General features: G+C 47.5%; 1 protein-coding gene across 1 annotated transcript in view; it reads right to left on the reverse strand.

Moving 5' to 3' along the window:
• The window catches only part of DSCAM (DS cell adhesion molecule), a 524904-nt gene extending 502561 nt beyond the window's left edge, over window positions 1–22343 (reverse strand). The window contains exon 1 of the mRNA XM_054578507.1: window positions 22301–22343. Within this exon, the coding sequence (XP_054434482.1) occupies window positions 22301–22343 (43 nt within the window). The remainder of the gene's footprint in view (window positions 1–22300) is intronic.
• Window positions 22344–23016: the final 673 nt, after the last annotated feature.

Consider the following 23016-nt stretch of genomic DNA (forward strand, 5'->3'; position numbering starts at 1 on the left):
AACATAAAACCTGGCTGGTATCAGAATTCTGAGAGTCATAAATTTTACCATTTGTAACTGACAGGGAACTCACTGGGTTTTTATTTTCTCTCTTTCATTCATTCATCTTTTCCTGCTGAAAACTAAAACTCTTTACTTTCCATGTTGCAAAAACGTAGAGCCAACTCTGGGGTGTGAAATAGCTGCAGTCGCTGCTGCCGCCCCGTACCAGCTGTTTGCCACGAGCGCGAATGCCCTAGAAGTGCTTCTGTTTCCACCCGTCTCACTGTAGTGTGACACTGAGTCTTTCCCACGCAACCTTGCTCTGAGCGTCTTTGGAAGCCTCTTGCTCCTGCCTGAATTTTGCTTCTCAGCCTCCTACAGAGCCATAGGTCAGTCTCCAAATTCATAGGACTCACTTCTACCTCCAAGCCTGCAAGCTGCACGCACATATGCAACACACGTGAGCATACACCATTGCTGTCCAACACCCACCCCATGCCTCAGATTGCTGCCCGGCACTGGCCCATGCCTTGCAGAGTTCTTCTGAAGCTTCTCCTCTTCCCAGAAGCCTTCCTTGATTTCTGCTAGCTAAGTTTGCGCCCTCTTCAACTTTTAAATTTAATGTCTTTCCTGAGCCATAAGCAATGCTGTTTTTAATCTAACTAGACTAGTTTACCAAGTTTACCTCCTTATTGTATGAGTTTATACCTCAGTTTTAAAAAGATCTTATTCCCTTGTACTTGTTTCTGTCATAATTCCCCAATGGAATGGCCAACTCCTTAAGGAAAGAAATCATCTTTACACTTTTCTTATCTTATTCCATGTTTCATGAGGGCATAACACAGGCATAGAAAATATTGTCAGGTTAGTTAAGAAACACTCTCCTTCTGAGATAGCCCATTAGTGAGGTAATGTTGGCTTCATGATCAGTCATCAGTGATATTCTGTTACAAATTATCAGCCACTTCAGATAATGCCTGTTTGTCATAATATGCATCAAGAGATAAGATATAAAATAAGCTGTTCCTTATCTTTTCAGTTTTAAAAATATAATTCTTTATCAGTAAGTAAAAAAGCAAAGGAGTTTTTAGATAAGTTATTATAAGAAATAATTCTTAATCTAAGGACACAGATTATATGTGTCAACAAGTGTGGAAGGGGAGGAGAGAAAGAGAAGGGAGAGGGATAAAAGATAAATTAAAAAAATAAGTCACACAACAAAAAAATGCACTCATGGACATAAACAAGAATATGGTGTTTTGGGGGGAGGGGTAAAAAGGCACTAAATGGTAATGGGAAAAAATATGATAAAGATTAAATCCAAAAATGAGAAAATCAATATGGAATATGAACTGAGTTGTGCATTATTTTGAAGTTGAAGTTACACTAAGTTAAACTTTACTGATTTTAAGAACAGAGAGACCTCGGAAGCTCTTGACATGAAATACATGATTTAGCATATTTTTTAACCATATCATAGATTTCTATGAAGCATGGTATATAAATAAGAAAAAAATGGGTATTTGGGAGGTGACTTTTCAAAGTGCTGCCTCTTCGGTTAATTCAGTCACGTTGCATGACAAACATTATAAACCGCCATGGCTGAGGTTTGCCCTTCACCCTCTGATGGCTACAGGGCACAAACAGGTGCATAGCAAAGGGAACCAAAGTCGAGCTCATGACCCATAAAATAACAGAGGGTGATTGGTACAGTGGAATCCTAACCCAAACTCCCTGTCGATTTTACATTTTTGTGTGCTTTACTGTCAAGAGAACTGTGAAGGAATTCGGAGGAATTAGAATTGTTAGATACCTGTTGATTTAAGGTGATTAATCTCCCAGGCTGTATCCCCTGATTCATACGTACTGCAGTCCAGTGTTTAGCATCTTGGGGTTCTGCTGTGATAACTGAACTTCCGAATGGCTTTTCTTAGGTGCTATAAAACCTTGCCCATGATTTCATCATCATACAGTTTGCACGTGGGCCAATGTCACAGAGACTCAAAAAAAAAAATAATATGGGTAGTAATCAAGCACAGAAGGCCACAAACCTATTTGTGCCTTTAGTTTATCCCTAAATCCACACAGGAAGGGGCTCCCATAGGGATAACGTAGGCCTGGCTTCAGGAGTGGTCAACCTTGGATTCTCCCCACTGATCTGCCCCTTGGCCCTGGCCTCCCACCTGCCCGTCCCCACATCTGGCAGCACCCCAGCAGCAGGCTGCCTCTTCCCTGCTCCCCGGGGATGGCCTGCGACTGGTCACCCTTCCACCAGATCTCAGCTTCGCAAGCTTTCCTGTGCACCCCAGCCGAAATACAGCACTGATCATTCATATGACTTTGAGATTATGGGTAAAACCCATAAACCTCAAATTCAAATTTAATTTGAGATTTTAAATTCACATGCCTCCATATTCTGCACCCTCTTCCATTTTTAGATGCATCTTCCACTGTGACATTGCACGAAATTTAATGGAGCTACATGCCTCTCCCCCCCCGCCACATCCAGGAAGATCTCTGCTTTTCGCTTTTCTCTCTGCCTCTCTGTGCCACCCACCCACAAACATACACATCCTGAAACTGCCTTCTGGCCCCTTCCAATAGGCTAATCAGAGGCTGAGTCTGCTTCCATAAACAGCACAGAACTTCCTCTGCACACCCAACACAGCAACCACCGTCATGTGCAGCCTTTTTGTGGCTGAGAGCCTGTACTAACTTCCTTGGAGCTTTGCCGTGACCTATAAAAGACGGAATGAATGGTCTTATTTCTAGAGCCGTCCTCAGTAGAGTGATTTGCCCTCATTTATTTATTCAACAAATGTTTCTGGTGCAACCTATGTGTCAGGCCCTGTCCCAGGATCTGGGGCTGCCATGAGGGATAACACAAAATCCCTGCTCTCTTGGAGATTACAGTTTAGTGCATATAATAGGTGCTCAATAAATATTTGCTATAAAGTTCTTGGACCAAATATCTTTGTATTCCCCACAAGGTATATAATATTTTTATAATTATATAGATATTCAACAGTTGGCTTTTCTTAAGGAATTTTTATACTGATGCCTCTAGGAGTGGATCGGAGTTGAAATTTCTAGGGGCTAATGTTTGTTGACCTTTCAATCAGTATGCATGTCCAAATCTTCTACATAAAAAACTCCCAGCATACAGAGAAAGACTGTTGCTCCTCCAGGAAAAATACAATATGAAATAGAATTAAACAGAGAGCAATGATATCAGGCCCCTAAGAGTTATATTCCTCTGGACAGTATTCATTGATTCAATCATTCAGTCACTGACTCCTTCCTAACACCTGAGGTCTTCAGCAACTCTTCCAGGTGCCTGAGACATAGATAGAGGTGAGCACAATAGAAAATGTCCCTACTTCCCAAGTTGGAGGAGGCAGATGATAAGCAAATGAATAACTACATTAGCTCAAGCACCCATAACTACCACACAGAAACACAAAGCAAGGCAGGGAGAAATAGAGTTATCACAGAGGCCATGTTATTTTAGGTCAAGTGATGTTGGGAGGCCTGCCTTAGGAGGTGATCTTTGGGCGGAGAACTAAATGAAGTAAAAAGGCCCAGGGCAGGGCGTTCCAGGAAGAGAAGGCAGTGAGTAGAAAGTTGCTCCAATAAGAACAAGCTCAGGAGGATGAAGAAGCACCCAGAGGCCAGCACGGTTGACGTGGCGGGGAGCAGGGTGTGTCCAGCCTGAGCCGGATCCTGCAGGGCCTCCTAGGGTGTGGTAAGCACCCTAACAGGCTCTGAGCAGAGGACTGACAAGGTCTGATTCACAGTTTAACCAGGTCCCTCTGGCTACAGGGCGGAAATCCGACTGTGAGGGTAAGTAGAAGCAGAGAGACCTGCTGGCGGGTTCTTGCAGAGACCGGGCGAGGGAAGAGAACAGCTCAGATGGAAGAAGTAGAAGAAAGGGTCATGTTCCGAAAGCAGAGTCCATGGGATTGGCTGGTGGCTTGAATGGCAAGGAATGGGAAGGAAAGGGAACAGCAAGGATAACTCCACAGTGTTGGTCCTGAGAAGTGAATGACGTGATGTTCAACTTTGATGACTGAGACATGGGATGGGATGGGGCAGATGTTGGGGGGGAACACCCAGCAGTTCTTTTTGAGGCAGGTGAAAGCTTGAGATGCCTAGGAGATTTCTGAGGGGAGAGAATGAGTGGGCATTTGGATTTGAGAATCTGACTTTTAGCTCAGAGGGCAAGTCATGGCCATAGGTGTGAATATGGAAGCCACCAGCGCATAGAGGGTGTCTAATGCCTCAGCCTAAATTATGTTATGGGGAGAGTAACCACAGATGGGAAGAGAAAGGAAGAAAAAAGAAGCAAAGGGCAAGAACAGGGCTGAGAACACAGCCCTGGGGTTTTGCATCATTTGGCTTTGATTGGAGAGGAGAAAGCAGCACACACAAGGAAAATCCAGGGAGGTGGACCAGAGACCTAGAGTGTGATCCCCAGGATCCCAAGAGAAAAGAGTGAGTCACTGTGTCCAAAGCTACTGAGAGGTCAGGCAGGGTGAAGACTAGGACTGCGGAGGCCATCGGTGACAATGACAAAATCAGTTTCAACACAACTGTGAGGAGGACCCTGATCAGAGTGCGCTGGAGATTTGAGAGGCAGACGTAAAGGGTCTAGACAACCCTTCTCAGAGAGCGCAGGCCAGCGCCGTCTCTCGCCTGCAATGGGACAGACACAGAAAGGAGACGTTGCTGCAACACTCAAGCGTGTCATTAGTCGGGTAGAGGCAACTTCTAGTGCCATTGAATCCACGCGACGAGGAGCACATGGAACCGCCTCAGTACTGGGCACGTCCGGAAGGACCTTGCCTCCATCGGCAAGAGACTGGAAATTGACAAACTAACCTTCCCCTGTCTTAGCCTGAGAAGCACGAGCACAGGCAGCTCTCTCCAGCTGTTTTGCTGTAAATTGTGTAAGAGAAACGAAGCAGGTGAAGGGAATGATCACCAGATAACGGGGCGGGGGGGGGGGGGTGTTAGTGAGTTTTACAGTTAGTATAAAATGTTTACAGGAAAGGTAACACTGTTTCAGTGCGCTACTCCAAAGACTGGAAAAATCACAAGGTGCCTGAGGGTTCGATGGCATCCTGGAAGGCCAAGTCCTGGGGCGGATGGGAGATGATGAAATTCTGGACTCGGTGAAAGCCTCCACCTTCGAGGAGAACAAGGCCGGTGCTTCCGCCGCCACGGAGGGAAGGCGATACATACAAGCCAAGGTGCAATATTAATTGTTGCCTTGACATCTGGGGAAGTCAGAAGGACCTCAAATGGCCCAGCCATCCATTCTCCCCATCCCCTCGGCCCCCACAGAAAAGTCCCCCAGCCAACGACCCTCATTATCAAAGGGACCAGGCAAGGCTTCTGCCTATCCCAGAGTGGCAGGTGTCAGTGCCTGCAGACTTGTGGAATTATTCAAACAAGCCAATCCCATGCTCCCCTGAGAACCCAGGGGAACCCAGGGTAGCCACGGTCCCCTGGGGGAAATGGGTCACAGGAAAGCTTGTTACAGAGAAGGTGCATGGTGAGCAAGCCACCTGGCAGGTGATGCACAAGGAAAGGTTTTGAAATCACTACAGGCTGTAGCCGCCTAGCACTGCCTACGAACATTTGGAGGGGTGACTCGTTAATACAAATGCCACGGAAATAGATATACGAGGATGTGGACACAAGCCACATGTCGGGAAGTGGAGGCTATAGGCATTTAGTAACGTGAGCTAGGAAGCACGTGCTCAACGATATTTCGGTGACTGAGCATCCTATCTCAGAAATGAGCTGAGATTCTAGAAACACTGTAATTAAAACAAACCCTGAAACTCACCAACTGTGCCCACATTGCCACATTTTTCAAGCACCTTCCTCCGAGAAACATAAGAAAGCAATGTTTGCGCTCTGGGCCACCCCAGCTCTCTGAGATCTCATATTTCCCGTTCTTTGGATAAGCATCGCCATGTAAAATTGTGTGTGCGCTCAGGACCCAGCTCAAGTACCAGGAGCTCAGGAACTGATGAGTACAGCCTGGTAGCCAGGTATAGGAATTCTGGAATTAGACTGCCTAGGTTCAAACCCTGCCCTCGCCATTGGCTGAAAATAAGACTTCTGGGAAGTCTCTTCACCATTGTGTGCCTTAGTTTTTTTCCCCAGGTGTAAAATGGGATGACATGAGCAAGTGTCTCAAAGCCTTGTCTGAGCATTAAATGAAATGATACAACAGAACGCTTAGCACAGTTCCTGTTGCAAAGTAAGACACTAGTGAGTATTGAAATTATTATAAATATGTTCACCCAGCCCTGGCCAGTGGCTTGGTTGGTTGGAGCATCATCTTGTACACCAAGAGGCGGCAGGTTCAGTTCCCAGCCAGGGCACACACCTAGGTTGTGGGTTCGATTGCCAGTCAAGCCGTGTACCAGAGGCAACTGATGTTTCTCTTTCATGTCGATGTTTCTCCCTTTCTCTAAAATCAATAATAAAAAATATCCTTGGGTGAGGATTTAAAATACATAAACAAATGCATAGATAGGTTCACCCATCACTCAATTAAAAAAAAAAAAAGAGGCTCTGTAGGCATGATCATAGCCATGAACTTCAGGCTGCTTAGCCAGCAGAGAGGACACCAAACATCTTTTCATCTCTGTGATCAGGCCCTTTGTGGACCACAACCCGCGGTTTGTGATATGGCTGGTAGAATAGCAATGAAGGCGCCCTCCATGAGAGGGGTCCAACTGGGGGATCCAGGCCATGACCCCATGAGAACCAGGCAGAGTATGCAGGGCAAGGAAGCCCATCCGATACTAAGTGGAGCCCCGCCACCTCCCAGCCACCAGCTAAGGGAAGCTTAGGCCAGCGCAGCTCTGAGCCCTGACAGAGCTGGGCTCTTTTCATCACATCCACGCAGCGGAGACTCCTACACTCCCTGGAAGGCCAATAGGTTCCGTGGGAGGCACCAGGTTGGACATCACCTAAATGTCAGAGACAGGAAGAGTGTCACCATACTATGGCTCTTATGTGCCTACACATACACACACATATACACGTATGCTCACACACATATTATTGTTACTAATCACAAGAGTTTTAAGTTCAGTTGGTGAGAAGGCCTTGGTAGGATTGTCTATACTTCTCAAGAAAAATGTCCCATAGATATTACTGTAAAATAATTCAGCTGCAGGAATAAGACTAGGACTTGTATTAGCAAAACTGATTTGTGTCTTTTTTTATTTTCATAAAAGCCCCAACTGATACAGAACTCACACTCAATATGTGTCTCTAATGACCACTTTCAAAAATATTTTTATCTAATATTTTGGCATTGAGAAAATCGATGGTCAGTTCAGGACAAATGAAATGTTCTTAAATATACTTCAAGACAGATACTCAATTTGAACTTGGAGGTCAGTAAATATCATATAACGTAACATAAATGTAACATAAACGCCACCCCTCCCCCAATTTCACCCTTAAGCTCACTATCAACAGGACACGACACCACAAAACAGTCCAACAACTAAAATGAATGAAAGTAAGTCACCTTCTCTTACTTACCTAACTGAACTCCAGTAAGTGAATGGGAATTGTTGACAAGAAAAAGTAAATGACCTTTTCCCATTTATACACTGACTCATAAAAATTGGCATTTTAATTTTCTCGAAACAATTCTTTATTATTCAACTTGAAAGCAAATTTAACATAATCATTTTCAACGTCAAAAAGAGTCAGATGAATGCACGCGGCTGTGTTTGGAAGCTCTGGGCATGCCCGTGACGTGAAGAAAACGAAGCCCTCGAGCCAGGGTTCCCATCCGACCGCGAGCCCATGTTCGCGCTCTCCACACCCTGATCTCATTTTCTGAAAACAGACATGGAAAGAACGTACTTGCTGGACTGTCTCAGCGTGAATGGAGTCCACAGAGACCAGTGGGTTTGTACACAGCTGCAGGCGGAGGCCCTGTTCTGCCATTTAACAGCTGTGTGACCGGCAGCACCCGGCTTAACCCCAGCTTAGCTACAGTTCTGACCATGACGACACCACCTCCCTGCTTCGAGCATGATGGGAAACACCATAAACACTCACAGTACTGCCTTGCATCCAGCACTCAACAGTGTTGGCTATGTTACGGACATTGTCATTGTTATCGTGGATCATCATCGCTATACGGCAAGCCAAGCGCCTATATACTTTAGACGCTCCACACATGTTTCTTTTTACTCTCATTCTTTTTTTCTATGGGAGGAAGTATAAGCAGGACTTCTTTCAAGAAAACCAAGAGATTTTAATCTCTACAAATGATACTGCGCAATTTTTGGCCTGGGGAGATGTGAAAATCTAAGCAGATATTTACCCTCCCTATCATTAGTTCTGACAGATCAGCGGTTCTTAGGAGGCAATATGTTGGACCAGTGATATATAGCTTCATTTGTGGCCATTCCTAAGTGAAAGATGCTGTAAGTACCAGTGAGATAAAACACATGCACACTCTGATATTTAAAAAAAGAAAAAAAATCTATACAGCCCTGACTCACCAGTGTGGCTCAGTGGGTTGGGCATCATCCCACAAAGCAAAAGATCATCAGTTTGCTTCCCAGTCAGGTCACATGCTTGGGATGCAGGTTCGGTCCCTGGTCAGGACACATGCAAGAAGCAACTGACGGATGTTTCTCTCCTCTTTCTCCCTCCATTCCCTTCTCTCTGAAGATAAATTTTTTAAAGTTTATTTAAAAAACTATACATATTCTAAGTACATTTCTGGTAACCAGACTACCCCATTATGCTAATACAGAGTGAAAAAAGCAATGGGTTATAAAAACAAATCCAATCATTGCTAAGCTCCTCGGACTATAAAATGAGCCATGGTAACCCCTTATCCAAGAGCAGAAATCCATTAGTGGCAACACTACCTTGAAATTTCTCATGTCCTTTCCTAAATACTCTTAATTTTCTTCTATCAGAAAGCATTTCACAAGCATCTTAATTCAACGAACCTCAAAATCACCTAGACTGGCGTACCTGCATGGAAAAACACACTCACAAAATGACCACCAATACCTTAAGCCACGCTATTCAGAACACCAGACCAACAAAAACAAAATGGTGGAACAATTCTTAAGGAAATACGTATCTGAAATAAACACAGAGACACCGGTCCACGACCGACACTGGGAGGTGAAAGGAATGCAAACAGGGAGGCCAAGGTCCCTCCCCCAGGAGAAAAGGCTCGGGTACCAGGGAGCATAGAGCTTCCTGCCCGCCAGGCCACACCCTCCTCTTTCGCCTTTCTCCTCGTCTAATGGCTTCAAACAATCACCGCTTTCTCACTAGGCTTCTGCACCTCCCAGAGGCCTCTGTGGTCCAGCCCCTGCCTGGGAGAACAGGCTGTAAGAACATGCCCTCTTCCTTCTCCCAGGCAGCGAAGATGACTTGCAGAGCTTTGAAACCAGAAACCTGTGTCTTCAGGAAGCACGCGCCTCTGTCAAGCCGCGGAACAGAGTGCTCCGGGCACTAGGGAACCAGGCGAGAGGACACGCAGTCAGAGCGCTAAGCACACAGGATTAATAGAATAATAATTTAATCATCTGATCACACGCTAATTAGCATAGTCACTTGAGGGGATAGTGGCTCTAGGAACCCCGGAAGACTTTGGCATTCATCATCTTAGCGACTGACGAAAAAGGGCCGAAGATTTTGTTTTTCTTTTATTCATGAAAAAAAATAGTACATAGAGTTTAATCAGTGACAATCATTACTACAATAGCCATGATTTTTGTAGTCAGAGAAATTACAATTGAGATTTAGAACCACCTTCCTTCTTGAGGCCTCTCCAGGATCAATCGAGCATCCATAGAAAAGGGTGAAACTGATGTTCTATTGTAGCAACGAGGCTCTACGTTACTTAGGGCTGTTTCTCAACCTCAGCACTACTGACATTTTTGGCCAAATAATTATTTGCTGTGGGGGCTGTCTTATGAATTGTAGAATGTTTAGCTGCATCCCTGGCCTCCACCCACTAGATGCCAGTAGCAGCCCCTCCTCCCCAGAACTGTGACAACTAAAAATGTTTCTAGATATTGCCCAGTGTCCCCTAGGGGGTGAAATTGCCCCTGGCTAGAACCACTGTTTTAATGGAAGAGTGAAATTTTTCAGAAGCCTACCCTTTTAAAAAATGATCCAATCATAAAGCAGGGTGGAGGCTTTTAGACCCACCCTCCAAAAATAATAACCCTAAAATAAGTTCCATGGGGTTTTCCTTCTATCTCACGGCTCTGTTCAGAGCTTCATAATAACCCATGACGTCTATGCCTGTGCACTTCAGAAAAAAAAAATCATTAAATGCCAGTCTCTACCCATCCGGACTTCCAGGGGCAGCCATGAGGGGGACACTCACAGGCTCCAGGACACTGTGTGTGCCTCCAGACTACAGCGAGCCCTGAGCAGCGCAGGGACCACAGCAGTGCCCCTCCGCCTGCCCCTGGGACAGCAAACCACCTGTGACTTAGGAAATCAATACTGGAAGCAGCAAAGGCCGCAGACCTCTGGGTAAATATCCCTTTCTTCCTACACGCTCACTGTGTGAACGTAAGCGCTGATATTTGCTCCGAGTTTCCCCGGAGGGAGGGAGGAGGGGGAAACTGAGGATGAGACTAAAGACAGCCCCACCGTCCCCTGCAAACGCGCCCGCACTACAGCAGCGAGCCTTACCGTGCCTTGGCCGTGGGTCAGACTGGGCCTGCCAATTAATGTCCACTCTCACAGAGAGAGGTTAGAAACCTAAGGGAAGCGTACTCAACTCTTATTAAGGTAAGTGATAAATATGTACTCTGGGTTGAGGTCATTAGATCTAATAATAAACCTGAGCCATGCAATAAACCTGAGTTTTGGGGTTTGTTTGGTTTGGTTTGGTTTTTTTTCCCTAAGGAACATGTTTAACCATTTACAGCTACTCATGGGTCCACAACAGGTCACTCAACTTGATGAGTGGAGTATCTGAGCCGTTGCCAAGGGGGAGAGAGGAAGAAAGGTCAGCCTACTCCTCCAGCAATTTGAAAAAGAACAGTCTGTACAACACTGGGTAGGTTGGGAAAACTTCAAATCCGAAAGGAATCATGAGGTATTTTAAACCACCCTCTTCTACAAACTCCCTTGGCAGAGCCTGTGCCTGCTTAGCACTGGCCCTCCCCGCCCCCCTGTTTGAAAGGAACATGGGCGTCGGAGCCCACTGTGCGGAGAAGCGGCTGCTGCCCTGGTTCGTGTGGTTATGAGTAAGCAGAAATCACATCTCTTCAGCCTACGAGGTCTTTCATGCCGTTTTCTTCTAAAGCTAGAAATCAAAACAGCCGCTCTGAAAGATAATTTCTATAGTGAATCACAATAAAACCGCCAAAGCATTATAACATCAAACTTGTTTAAGATGCCTAGGAGGGAGAGTTATTTTTAATATGATCTAAAATAGGATCTCAGGACACAAAATGATATTTTTAAGGTTCTGAATTTAGGCTTCTCTCCAGCACACATTCCAGTCTATTTTAGTTCAAAAATTAAGGACACTGTGTTTTGAAAGGATTATTCTGCCACTAATAACTGTCCTCGATTTTATCGTATATGTGACAAGGTTTAAAACACATACATGTGCCTATATGCTACTTTCTCTTTTTATGACAACCTAGGATACATACTTCATATAATAAACACAGCCAACTTGGGGTCATTTACCTAAAAGAAGGGAGCCGAGGCCAAAATATCCAAATGAGCAAATGATCCCAAGTCATTTATACAATATCTGGCTGTGGAAGAAGCTTCTGCACCCATACTTCAATGAAACCTTGTCTTATGTTCCCACGCCTGCATCAGAGCAAAACCTCTGCCCTGGCTGGTGTGGCTCAGTGACTTGAGCGCCAGCCTGCTAACCAAAGGGTCACTGGTTCGATTCCTACTCAAGTCACATGCCTGGGTTGCGGGCCAGGTCTCCAGTAGGGGGCGCACAAGAGGCAACCACACAATGAGGTTTCTCTCCCTCTCTTTCTCCCTCCCTTCCCCTCTCTCTAAAAATAAACAAAATCTTTTTTAAAAAAAAAAAAAGAATAAAGCAAAACCTCAAGCTGCAAACAGGTTCCTTTCCCTGCCCTGTCCCCGTTCACCCTGGCTCATCTCTTAAGCTTGTTCCATCCAGGAATCCAAATAGTTTCCCACTACTGACCTCGTGCATGGAGCTATGTGGTCACATACAGGTTTCAAAGGGATTCTCTGCTGGAACCTCAGCTGGGATCCATGCAAGAGAACTCAATGGAACCAAGTCCATAAGCAAAGCTCATGCCAGCAATTAACCCGAAATGTGCTAAGACAATTTAAAAAATGGTGTATATACACACATATTCATATTTATATATGTAGATGCCAATATGTATAGATTAGATATATACATAAATCATTCTCAGGCTACTAGCATCCAAATTAGAAGTACCACAGGAGGTACTTCCGTCCACTCATGGTCTTCCCTGTTAGCAGCCCCCTCTGCCACTCTCCCCAAGTCTATCTAACCTGCACACACGCCCCTCAATACATCGCTACTCAGTACAGAGTTCTCCAACAATGCGTCACGGTACACTTGAAGATTTATTGGTTTGACTCTCTAGCTGTGTCTGACCTTCTACTTCAAACAGGGGCCAAGCAGCCCCTTTTTCACGTGGATGTTTTTGCAGAGGCCAATTATGGGTCATCTGGATCAGGAGAATAACACAGATTCCTAGGCCACACATACCCCGTGGCTGCAGAACCAGACTCTCTGGTGGTCAGGCCTGGGAAAGCTTATAACAGACTATATAAACCACCAGATGAGCCCCACGCATAGCCAAGTTGAGGGGTCCCTGAGGGGGTGAGGAAATGATGTCAAAGACCTAATTCAGAATTAGATCCCGGGACCTTTCAAACTACAGCCTGTTCCCAAAACAGTGCTGGCAGCAGAATCTGCGACAGGAAGCTCAGGAGGGGAAAGGCCCTCTAGGAAGTCTCTGCATCTTCTTCCTCTCTGACCCAGCCCACCTGGGAATTGTGTCCAGTGCCCTGATCCTCACCTGGGAAGGTCCAGGTGTCCAGAGGGACATTAACTAGCACGGGGCTCAAGGTGCTCACAGACGATGGCCCTGAGGCACCCTGCCGCTTCCCTCTGCCTCCCGCTCCCACGTTCCTATTATCCTGATGTGGGGGCTGGTGCAACCCCTTCCCCCACATCCATGGTCTTCTCTCCACCTTTATTCCCATCACCTCTAAGCACCTGATACCACAGAAGCCTACGTCCTCAACCATGGGGTGAGGGGGCGATGGGGAGAGAGGGAGGAAGGCGGGTCCCTCGTGACTATTAATAACAAGAGGAGGGTTGTAGTTGGTGATGTGAGATCCCACAAGGCACAGAGGAACTAACCACTGATCAAAGTAATTATCCAAAACAAATACCAAGGGTCACATCTAGGTCAAATCTTTCCTACCCATGTTTCTGTATAAATATCCATCAAGCCTATTGTAAAACAGCAGCCACCAGAGATGTAACAGCTCCTGGCTGTGGTGAACCATGATTCGCACCCACCCTTCTGGGAATGAACCATCCTGCCTGCTCCCTGCTCGCATGTCAAGGTACCAGGCAGCGACCGCTACCCTGGGTTTTACCAACCTGAATAACTGAGGACAGAATTCTGCTCCTTAGAGAGCACGTCCCAGTTTTTACAGACTTCCGTTTCCCTGGCCAGCGGACGAGACAACTGACTACCCTTTGCGAGAACTGGCGGTGGCCAGGTCCTGCCGGCTGAGAGCGATCGCTATGGCGCGCTCTCGGCGGTTTCGAGTTGCCTGCAGAGCCAGCGGTTGGAGGGGGGTCTTCAGTGCCTTCCTGAAGTCTCACATGTAATATTACAAAGCATTGTTATTTCCACCCTGGCAGCTACAAATCAGTTATTAAAAATGCTCTACCGCTGATATTAAGAAGTAAACACTGTAATTGCGCAGACTGGGGTTTGGGGTTTTGTGTGTCCTATGGGAACCCAAGATCAAATCATGCCCCAGGGGGGCCGCCGGGGAGGGAAGAAGTGCATCAGCAATTTCTCTAATGAGAAAGTACGTTGACTCCAAAGTTTCCACAATACAGCTCAGGGCCTTTATGTGGGAATAAAAAAAGGGAATAAAATGTAAAAACACAGAGAATTGCCATGATTCTAATTATCTTCAGACTGTGCCATTGTCTTTACTATAATGGTGGAAATTTTCCAATCACCCTCAAGTTGGTATGGTGAGTAGAAAAGCAGGGCTCATGGGAAAAATCAATGCTTTGCTCAGTACTAGGAAAAGGCATCAGTGATAAGGGTCTCCATGACCACCAGCCATTTCAAATGGCACGGCCCTTCAGTGTGTGACAGAGGCTACCTCCGCCAGCATCCTGCCTGCCTAAGGCAACCCATTCACCTGGCTCTAACCGCAGACCCATGTGATCATGGTGATGGCCCCAGGGAGACACAGAAGGCACCCAGGGACTCCGAGGTCGTCCGGCTTTGGTGGGAGTGTCATAGCCACGGTTGTTGGGCAGAAGCATCCACTGCTCTGAGAGTCCGGGTGTCTAGGAAGAACTATAAACTGACTTTCACTGAATTTATGTACACCACGAACTGCTTAAATTCTGTGTAAAACCAGCAACAAACATTTTCCTGTTTCCTCATCTTAAAATTAAAAGAGGCAAGGCTGCTCTGAGTCGAAGCTGGTCATTAGATCGTTCACATTTCTCTCCGCCACCTCATCCAGTGTGCCCACGCCTCCCATTTTGCAGATGATTCTTCAAAATATAGAAGACGAATGCTTTTCACAGCATCAGGCTGGGGGTGGGGGTGGGGGTGGGGGTGGGGGTGGGGCCTGGCTTTGGTCCATATTTCCAGCCGGAAGACCAGCAGTATTGCCATACAAATTGGAGGATTCTACTCTTAATAGAAAACACAGCCCACATGACACTAGTGCAACCAAAATGTCACGGGGAAGAGATGCCATCCTGAGGAGGAAGGCTAACTCATCTTTAAGAGTGTGTTCTTTTTCCCTTGTCCAGTAACAGTGATGTCAATCAAGGAGGCTGTGGTGGTGACGTCATCCACCCCATCTGAATGACCAATGAGAAGAGCATAAACCACAATTTAAATCTCAGAATTTAATATCTGGTTAACACAGAGGAACCAGTGATGATCACAAGATCCTAGATTGGAATGCTTCCCTCAGTAGCTGCTCTACCAGAAACATGCATGTGAATTTTTCCAGAAAGGCAGAGCTTATGGTGAAATAAATATTTGTAGCAGGGTTGCAAATGCAACATCTGACCGTCACACACGGGCAGTTTCCATATAGATACGAGTATGGGCTCCCTACCCTACCCCCCGCCACCCAAGTCTGACATGGACTTAAACCCTGAAATCACTTCTGGAAGGTTCTGCAGAATCAAAGTGATGTCTCCATTTTTCAGCAAGGGTTGCTCTGCTCTTTTTCCTCCTCCAAAAATTCTGCGGCGTGCCAGGAGGTTGGGGGAAGTCAGCACGTAGTGTGGAGGTGATCTCTCCCGTCTCCGATTCTTTCTTTCCTTTCTCAGCAGCCGCATTCAAAATGGGTTTTCTATAAATAGGACTGCTTGGTCACTCTTAAATCTTACTCACTGTCTTCTGTGTAAAAATAACTTAAGCAGAGACGCAGGCAAGATTTATTAGTCCCCACCATCCTGTCTCTCCGTGTAGTGGCCTCTTTCCTTCTTCTTCCCACGTCTCTGATCTCGTCAACCCCTGTCATCCCCTCTCTGGTAAATCAAGACATATATTTCCATAATCCAGGGGTTTAAACACCAAGAGTTAATCCAACTCAATGGTTTTTTTCTAAATCCTAAGTATCGATCATCATTGAACAAACACAGATCTCCAAAATATAAAAGATGGTAAATACGGTAAGCTATAAGACACCTAACTGACTCTTGTATTTGAATAAAAATCAAAATTTTAACAATGATAAAAACATATTCCTATTATGTTACTTTGAAGAAGGAACCAACTTTTATATTTAGTTCTGCTGCAAAAATAAGAAAATAATAATGAGAAACACATTAAATAAGTTACTTATGAAAATAGTTGGGGTTTTTTTTAAGATGATTAAGGCCTAAGAATTCAGCTTCATTTTGATGTCCTAGGTGGCTCTTTGATGGAGAAATGAATTCCCAGGAACCCCTAAGAAAAAATCCCATGTGTTGGCTTGATGTTTATGACAGGTTTTCTGAATGGGCAGGACATTACAGGTTGTAGAGGGTTTTGAACCTGCCACGATGCAGAACCCACTTGAGATCAAGGTGTTCACTGCATTTCCAAACTTATTTCTGTGACACAGGAGCCACCCCACGCAGGAAGAGCACCTAAAGCAATCCTATCACATGATGTAACGATGGCAAAGTCCCATCACAGAGTCCAAATGCAAATCCCTTTTGGAAAAGAGAAGAAAATACCCCAGAAATATTTCTCCAAACTAAACACCCCTACAGCCATGGAGTCAGTGTGTCCAAATGAGATGGAAGGAGCCACGGAAGCCACATGGTGGCTTACGTACCTTTCTCACAATGTTAGAAATAGACATCAGGGTAGGGGGGAGCAGATGCAGCAAGGGAGGAGGAGGGAGAGGCAGAGGAGAGGAGAGGAAGGCCCCTTGCAGCATCAGGCGCTTCTCCACACAGACACTGAACAAGGATGCGCACCTTCTCCACGCACACGCTCCGCACCTGCGCGTGAAAGAACACACCCGGGCATCTCAGGAGCCTGACCTGTGGACCTCACTATCCAGGGAGTGGGGCAGTCACTAACCAAATCAGCACCAAATAAACGGAGTTACACATTGCCCTAGGCATATCAAGGGTATGCGCAAGGTTTCACAACAGAACGCAAGGCTGGCAAGGCTGGCGTCTCATCTGGGGGAGCAGGCGTCTGACTCAGCCCTCCCGAACATCCTGATCGGAAGCTCTCTAACCCCTGAACCCAAAACCCATTTGTGTGCGCCTGCCCCACGGTGCTTCCTTCCTGCTACCTCGGTGGCTGCTGTGTCACCTGCAGAAGGCTCCCCTTGGGCTGCATCCTGGGAATTCAGAACTGCACAGTGGACACGTCAGGCTGCTGGAATCTCACATCCCCACTGTCTTACCTTACACCGTACATGTGGTAAGGAAAAAGCAACTTCGAATTTTTTCTCATTTTCAAAATATGAAAAAAAAGAATATAAATATAGTGGGGGGAAGGGCAGAAAGAGGTAAGATGAGAATTTCTGTGCTGAGCTCTCTGGAACTCAAAGAGTTAACACCCGGTCCTGGGGAAAAGCTGCTGCCCAATGTCCCTGGGGTGGGTGAGGGGGCCCTGGCCCCTCAAAGAACCACCGCAGCCAGGAGACTGAGGGACTGCGGAGGAGCTTCACCCCATCACCAGCAGCAGGAGGAGAAGCCAGCAGTGCCTCCTGGAATGACATTGGAAGGTCAGCCAATCAGGCGCGGGGCTGCTCCTCGAGCTGCCACCTCCTGAGGAGCCGCACACACGGGGCAGGGCTCCCTAGCCAGCAGGAAAGGGGGTGCGGGCCCGCCGGCCCCCAGACACCTCCTCTGCCTTTCTATGGACCTCACAGATTTCAAGATATAGCTCTGCACACAGTCCTCGTTGGCAAAATTGGAAACAAAGATGGTCGGACCCTGCCTTGCCTGCCGTGGCCTTGGCGTTGCTCCTGTTAGAATGAACTCCCTGACATGGGAGTCTGGGCACCGTGAACCTGAGCAATCAAATCATGGGGAGGAGAAGCCTCCGGCCGCCCCGCACACAGCGTCTCTCCCCGTGAGGCAGCAAGGCTGCCTGCGCGCTGAAGGCTTGCTGCAGCAGTCTGCTGAGGTCTGCCGCCCACTAGTGTCCTACGGCAGGGACACAATTGACATGCAGGTAGCACCACCTTACCACCTCCCAGGCCGCCGATGGAGCCGGTCACCAAGAGCCAGCAGGCACTTCAGGACAGCAGCCAAGAAAATGCCCAGACGCAGCGGTCTGCACGCAAATGCCCCAGGGCCCTGCCTGCTCTGCCCGGTGCACCAGACACACGAGGGAACCAAGAACATGGGAGTCTCTGGAAATGCCGCTGCCTAGCCCGATGTGTTCTTTTCCCTGCCTGTTAATTGTGAATGAGGCACATCCTGCAGGGTTCAACTCATTTGGTGAAATTTGGATGCCCTGGATGTGAAAATGCATCCGCTGAGCGATGCATCCTTTCATTTTCCAAACACAAATGTCCAGCCTGCTGCAGTGTTCATAGGTCTCTCTTCATCAAACGACCCCTCCCATCTCCCTCCCCCTCCCCCTGCCCCTTCACATCCACTTCCCACGCACACTGCACTGAGTCTCCTTAGGAAACACTCATTGCACCTCATCCCGGGCACATCAATGATAAAACATTCTGACAGCTTCGCGGAGGCCCAGGAGTTAGGGCTTTGGATTAGCATTTCTTTTTCATCAACAATTGTTTTCCACACCCGCATGCTGCATTGTACCAGTTCTGTCCAGAGAGGCCCTGATCCCCGGAGGCAGCAATGAACTGTGGTCACACCAAAGTGGCACCCAGGAGAGAGTCCAGGAGTGGGGAGGGATCGGCTGGCATTTATTAAAGGTCTGCGTGACATTTTGTTTTCCTACAGAGGGCATTTTGCCGGTGCGAGAGACCTAGAAATTTTAGATGACCCCGGAAATTCTGGGGTGAAATTGAATCTGCTTCATAAAAACAGGGGAGGGGGAGGAGGAGGGAGGGCCCTGAAATTAGTCACCTGATACCATCTTTTACTTACATATATTTACATGAATTAAAGGAAAAAAAAAATCATCTCAAAAGCCCTGAAAAGTGCATTTGTACTCACGAAGGTCTGCTTCTCAATGTAAATAAAATACCAAGTTTGTGGCATGTAAATCCTTGTCAAAATGAGCCAGTGATGTCTGAGAGGCTCTGGACACCCCACTCTCTGATGACCATCCCCCCCCCACGCCGCACCCTCTCCAATGTCCACAAGCTCCCTGAAAACAGCAACACAGCAAAGCGCCAGATTCCAGGGCTCAGAAAAAGGCAACGTCAGGGACACGTGTGTACATGAAACAGAGATGCAAGGGTATTGACAAAAATACATCCTATGGAATAAAGGTGCTTCTGACTCATTATGCTGCTCAGTGGAGGTCCGTCTAGGCTTTTAGCAAGAATCCTATTTAATCTAGACTGTGCTTGCTGGGGTTAAAACCCCGAAAAATTGTGATAAAACAGAACGCAGAGTGATTCTGTCCTGAGGAGACATGGAGGGACGCGTGTGGCTGTGAGTCTGCACACACATGGACTCGTTTCCTTCACTGTAACCAAAGGTCTCCCGTGAGTGTTTCTGGAATATTGCAGAACAAGTGGACTGCTTTAAACGCGATGACCGCCCCTGATCAGGTGAGGTAATTCATTCAAGGCTTTAACCCATGACGTGCTGTGCTCTGACTTCTCATTTTCACCCAAAACACCTTCTGCAGCCTGTCCAGCCACCATGTTCTTATTAGCAAATAAATGTACATCCCATTGCATCTGTAGGACAAATGCTACTGTCTACTGTTAAAATGCAGATATATCTTATTTTGCCAGCACCCCACATGCCAACCTACATAATCTTTTACAAATAGATATTTTTAAATCATGTCAGACCTTTTGGGGTTTGTGGCCTAGCAGTAATCAGTTTAGGTATTAGAACTCATGGATCCTTTATCACGCACATTCGGGAATTTTTCAAAATTTAAGGAGACCAAAATATGACAGTGGTTGGGGAAAAAAATTTCTCCATTTTTTTTCCCAGGTCTCACTCAGAGAGGCAGGCACCATTTCATTTCCCATTTTTGGCTGTGGTCCTATGAAGAGGCAGCACTCAAACCAGACTCATTTTATTTTTGATGTGACTATATATTTTATGGCCCTTCGCACAGTGTGCATTGAACATTGAGCATCATTCATTGAAAAACTCTTTAAAGCTAGTTTCCCCCAAAATGCAAGAACTCAATGCTCTATAGTCAGGCTTTTTTTTGGGGGGGGGGGGCCTTGCTTGACCATATAAAGAGGGGGCCATTTTTATGTAAGAGAGTCCCACAGCCTGCCAGCGCATAGGATCAGAACACATTATCCAGCGATGCAAAATATTCATTTGCATGTACAATCTGTATTATATTGTGAAATCTGCCTGTATTCATCACAGTGCCGGTCAGGGTGATTATCAATCACCTTAAAAGGCCTTGAGAAAGGTGTAAGAAGGTAATGCTCACAGAACTTGGTATTCTGCACACACATATGCTTTGCACATATTTTCCACAGAGTAGCATATCTGAGGTTTTATGCAATTTCTCAGTATATATGATTCTGTTATGATTATTTTAGTACAAAAACTGATTCACATATTCAGAGCACCGCCGTATCAGAGGCTGCATGAGCCATCCTTCCACACTATTTTTGTCATACAGAACTATGAAACCGTAAAATAGACACTGATTGACTGCCAATTACAAGCACAACCCCTTTCGTCATCCTGAAACACACCTCCCCATAGGATGGAAACGTTATTTCATCCTGTAATCCAGGCCTCTCCTCGGAGTCCGAAGATGAACACCCTGACAGGTGCGACAGGCTGTCAAGGGGCCCTGGGACACGGCCGTGAGCTCTCCCGCCCTCCCTGAGTCCCCTCAGCAGAGCAGCACAAAGGGCCCGCGTCCCGAGGCATCGCCACCCATTAGCCAAAGCAGCTCTCTCCCCGAAGGTAAATTCCCAGGAGGCTGCCGATGAGGTGCAGTGCCCTCTGGGAAAGACGGGTGTCATGTCAGAACTTGTTGCAATTCCTTCCTGCTAGGGAAATCTCCCAATGAAAGTTTTCAACACTTTGCTTTAGGTTATATCAGAGAGCAAAGTAGCATTTTAACGTGCATTTCAGGAGAGCCCTCTTTCAGCTCTACCTGTTCTGTCATCCTTTTTTAAAAAAACATTTTACAAAGTTTACGCATTTCCTCAGGCCTATTGGTGTGTTGATTTTCTAATACTATCCAGAAAGGCGAAGAAAATGCACCCCATGCAGCGAACGCTCAGAGCTTCCCAGTGCATTTTCCAGGAAGATCTTAGAGCCTCCCCTTGGCTTCTGGTATTTTCTCACAAGGGCGAGATTTGGTCTCTCTCTCTCCCCCCCCCCCCCCATCTCTCTCCCCTCCTCCCTCACTCCTTCTATCCCTCCCTCCTCCTTCCTCCCTCTCCTGGGGAGGGGATTCTGCTTAATGCTTTAATTTCAACTGTCAGCAAGTCATACATTTTATGCAGATTTGTGTTCCAAAATTTGAAATAGGAATGGACGCTGTAGCTACTCCCAGGCGATGCCAAGTGATGACAATTTCCTCTCATTCCCAAATAAGAGGAAGCCATTCATACACGTAAGTTCATGTTTACACAGTGACGGGCAGCCGAAGGGGCAGCCACACTCACTGACTGGGTCTGACTCAGTGAAGAGCAATGGCTTTGCAAATACCCAGGACGAGAGCCTTGCAGAACGTAATACTGGGTCGGTCATGAGGAAGGCAAGGCTACTGACAATATTCACTGATTTCATTGCTACAACTACACAGGTGTTTTTAAAAATTGGTCCACATTTCAGATGATGTAATGCTTATGAGTGCATATTTTTCCATAAATGCCAGTGAGGACAGTGTAGTACCAAGGGGGCGGGGGAGGAAGGACAGAGCTTTCTTACAGCCTCCACGGCTGCTCGGGATCAGCTGTCACGGAGTCAAAGCTCATCCTTTAAATGCTCATCAAGCTTTGAATCCAAAGGCAAATGCTCTTAATTGACCCCTCCACCTGCCTGCACTTGGAATGTCACCTTCCTTGGAGGTTGTCGTGTGTCGAAGTGCCCATCTCCCCTTCTCTCCTCCTCTCCCCGAACCGGGTGGGTTCTGAACGAGGCGGCTACCTAGTACTGGAGTTAGCTCCAAGCTGTCACTTTGCTAGGTTAGCTTCTCTGAACGACTAGAGAGCAATTTTTCCCCTGGCCTCTCTTCACTGCCTCCTCTCCTCCCCGCAAAATAAAAATAATTTAAAAATAAAAGCATGAAGATGTAAGCAAGCCACGATGAGGAAACCAGGGAAAGACTTCACCCATGCACCCAGACGCCCCCCCCCCGCCCCCTTACTCGGGTCAATACAAGAAATGAAATTCATCACAAACCGAAAGGCTCACCATTCGCGAAGCTCTGGAACAAGGAGAGGGCCAGTATCCACATGCCCCTGCTGCTCCCCGGCCTCCCGCGAGCGACGCGCCGGCCTCGCCCCCCGCCCGGCTCCGCTCGCTTGCCACCTGCCCAGGGGCCGCCGCCCGCCCGCCGCCGCCGCTGCGGAGCCGCCCGGGCACGCGGCGCGGCCGGGCTCCGGGGCGAGGGCTGCGCTCGCCGCGCGCCGCGCGCCTGCACACCTGCCCCCGGGCGCCGCGCCCCACGCTGCGGCCAGCGCGGGCCCGCCGGGCTGCAGCCCAGGTGCGCCGTCAGCTCAGGGGGCCGCCGGCAGGTCGGCAGGTGCACACAGCCGCCGACGCGGGCGTGAGCTCATCCCGGGCGCCCGGCGCCCCGACTGCACAGCAAGCGGCCTCCGGTGCGCCGGCCCCTCAGCCTCCACACCCAGGCAGCAGGCGGGCGGGCAGGCGCATCTTTCCTCTCCTGCGGCCCGAGTCACAGTGCTCCCTGCTCACCTTCCCTGCCTGGGAGGCGCGCGGGCGGGCGGGCGGCGGGCGAGGAGCGAGCAGCCGAGCGGAGGCGAGCGGGGACCCCTCCCCTGCCTCTGGCCGCCGGGGCGCTCTGCAGTCTTAAAGCAGCAGCGGAGAAGTGGAGGCGAACTGGAGGCAGGACCGGCGAGCGCGCAGCCACCACACACTCACGCACAGTCATCAGGATGCATTTCTTA

This window comes from Pteronotus mesoamericanus, unplaced genomic scaffold, assembly GCF_021234165.1.
Source record: "Pteronotus mesoamericanus isolate MK-2021 breed Mesoamerican mustached bat unplaced genomic scaffold, CSHL_Meso_final contig_116, whole genome shotgun sequence".
Taxonomy (NCBI): domain Eukaryota; kingdom Metazoa; phylum Chordata; class Mammalia; order Chiroptera; family Mormoopidae; genus Pteronotus; species Pteronotus mesoamericanus.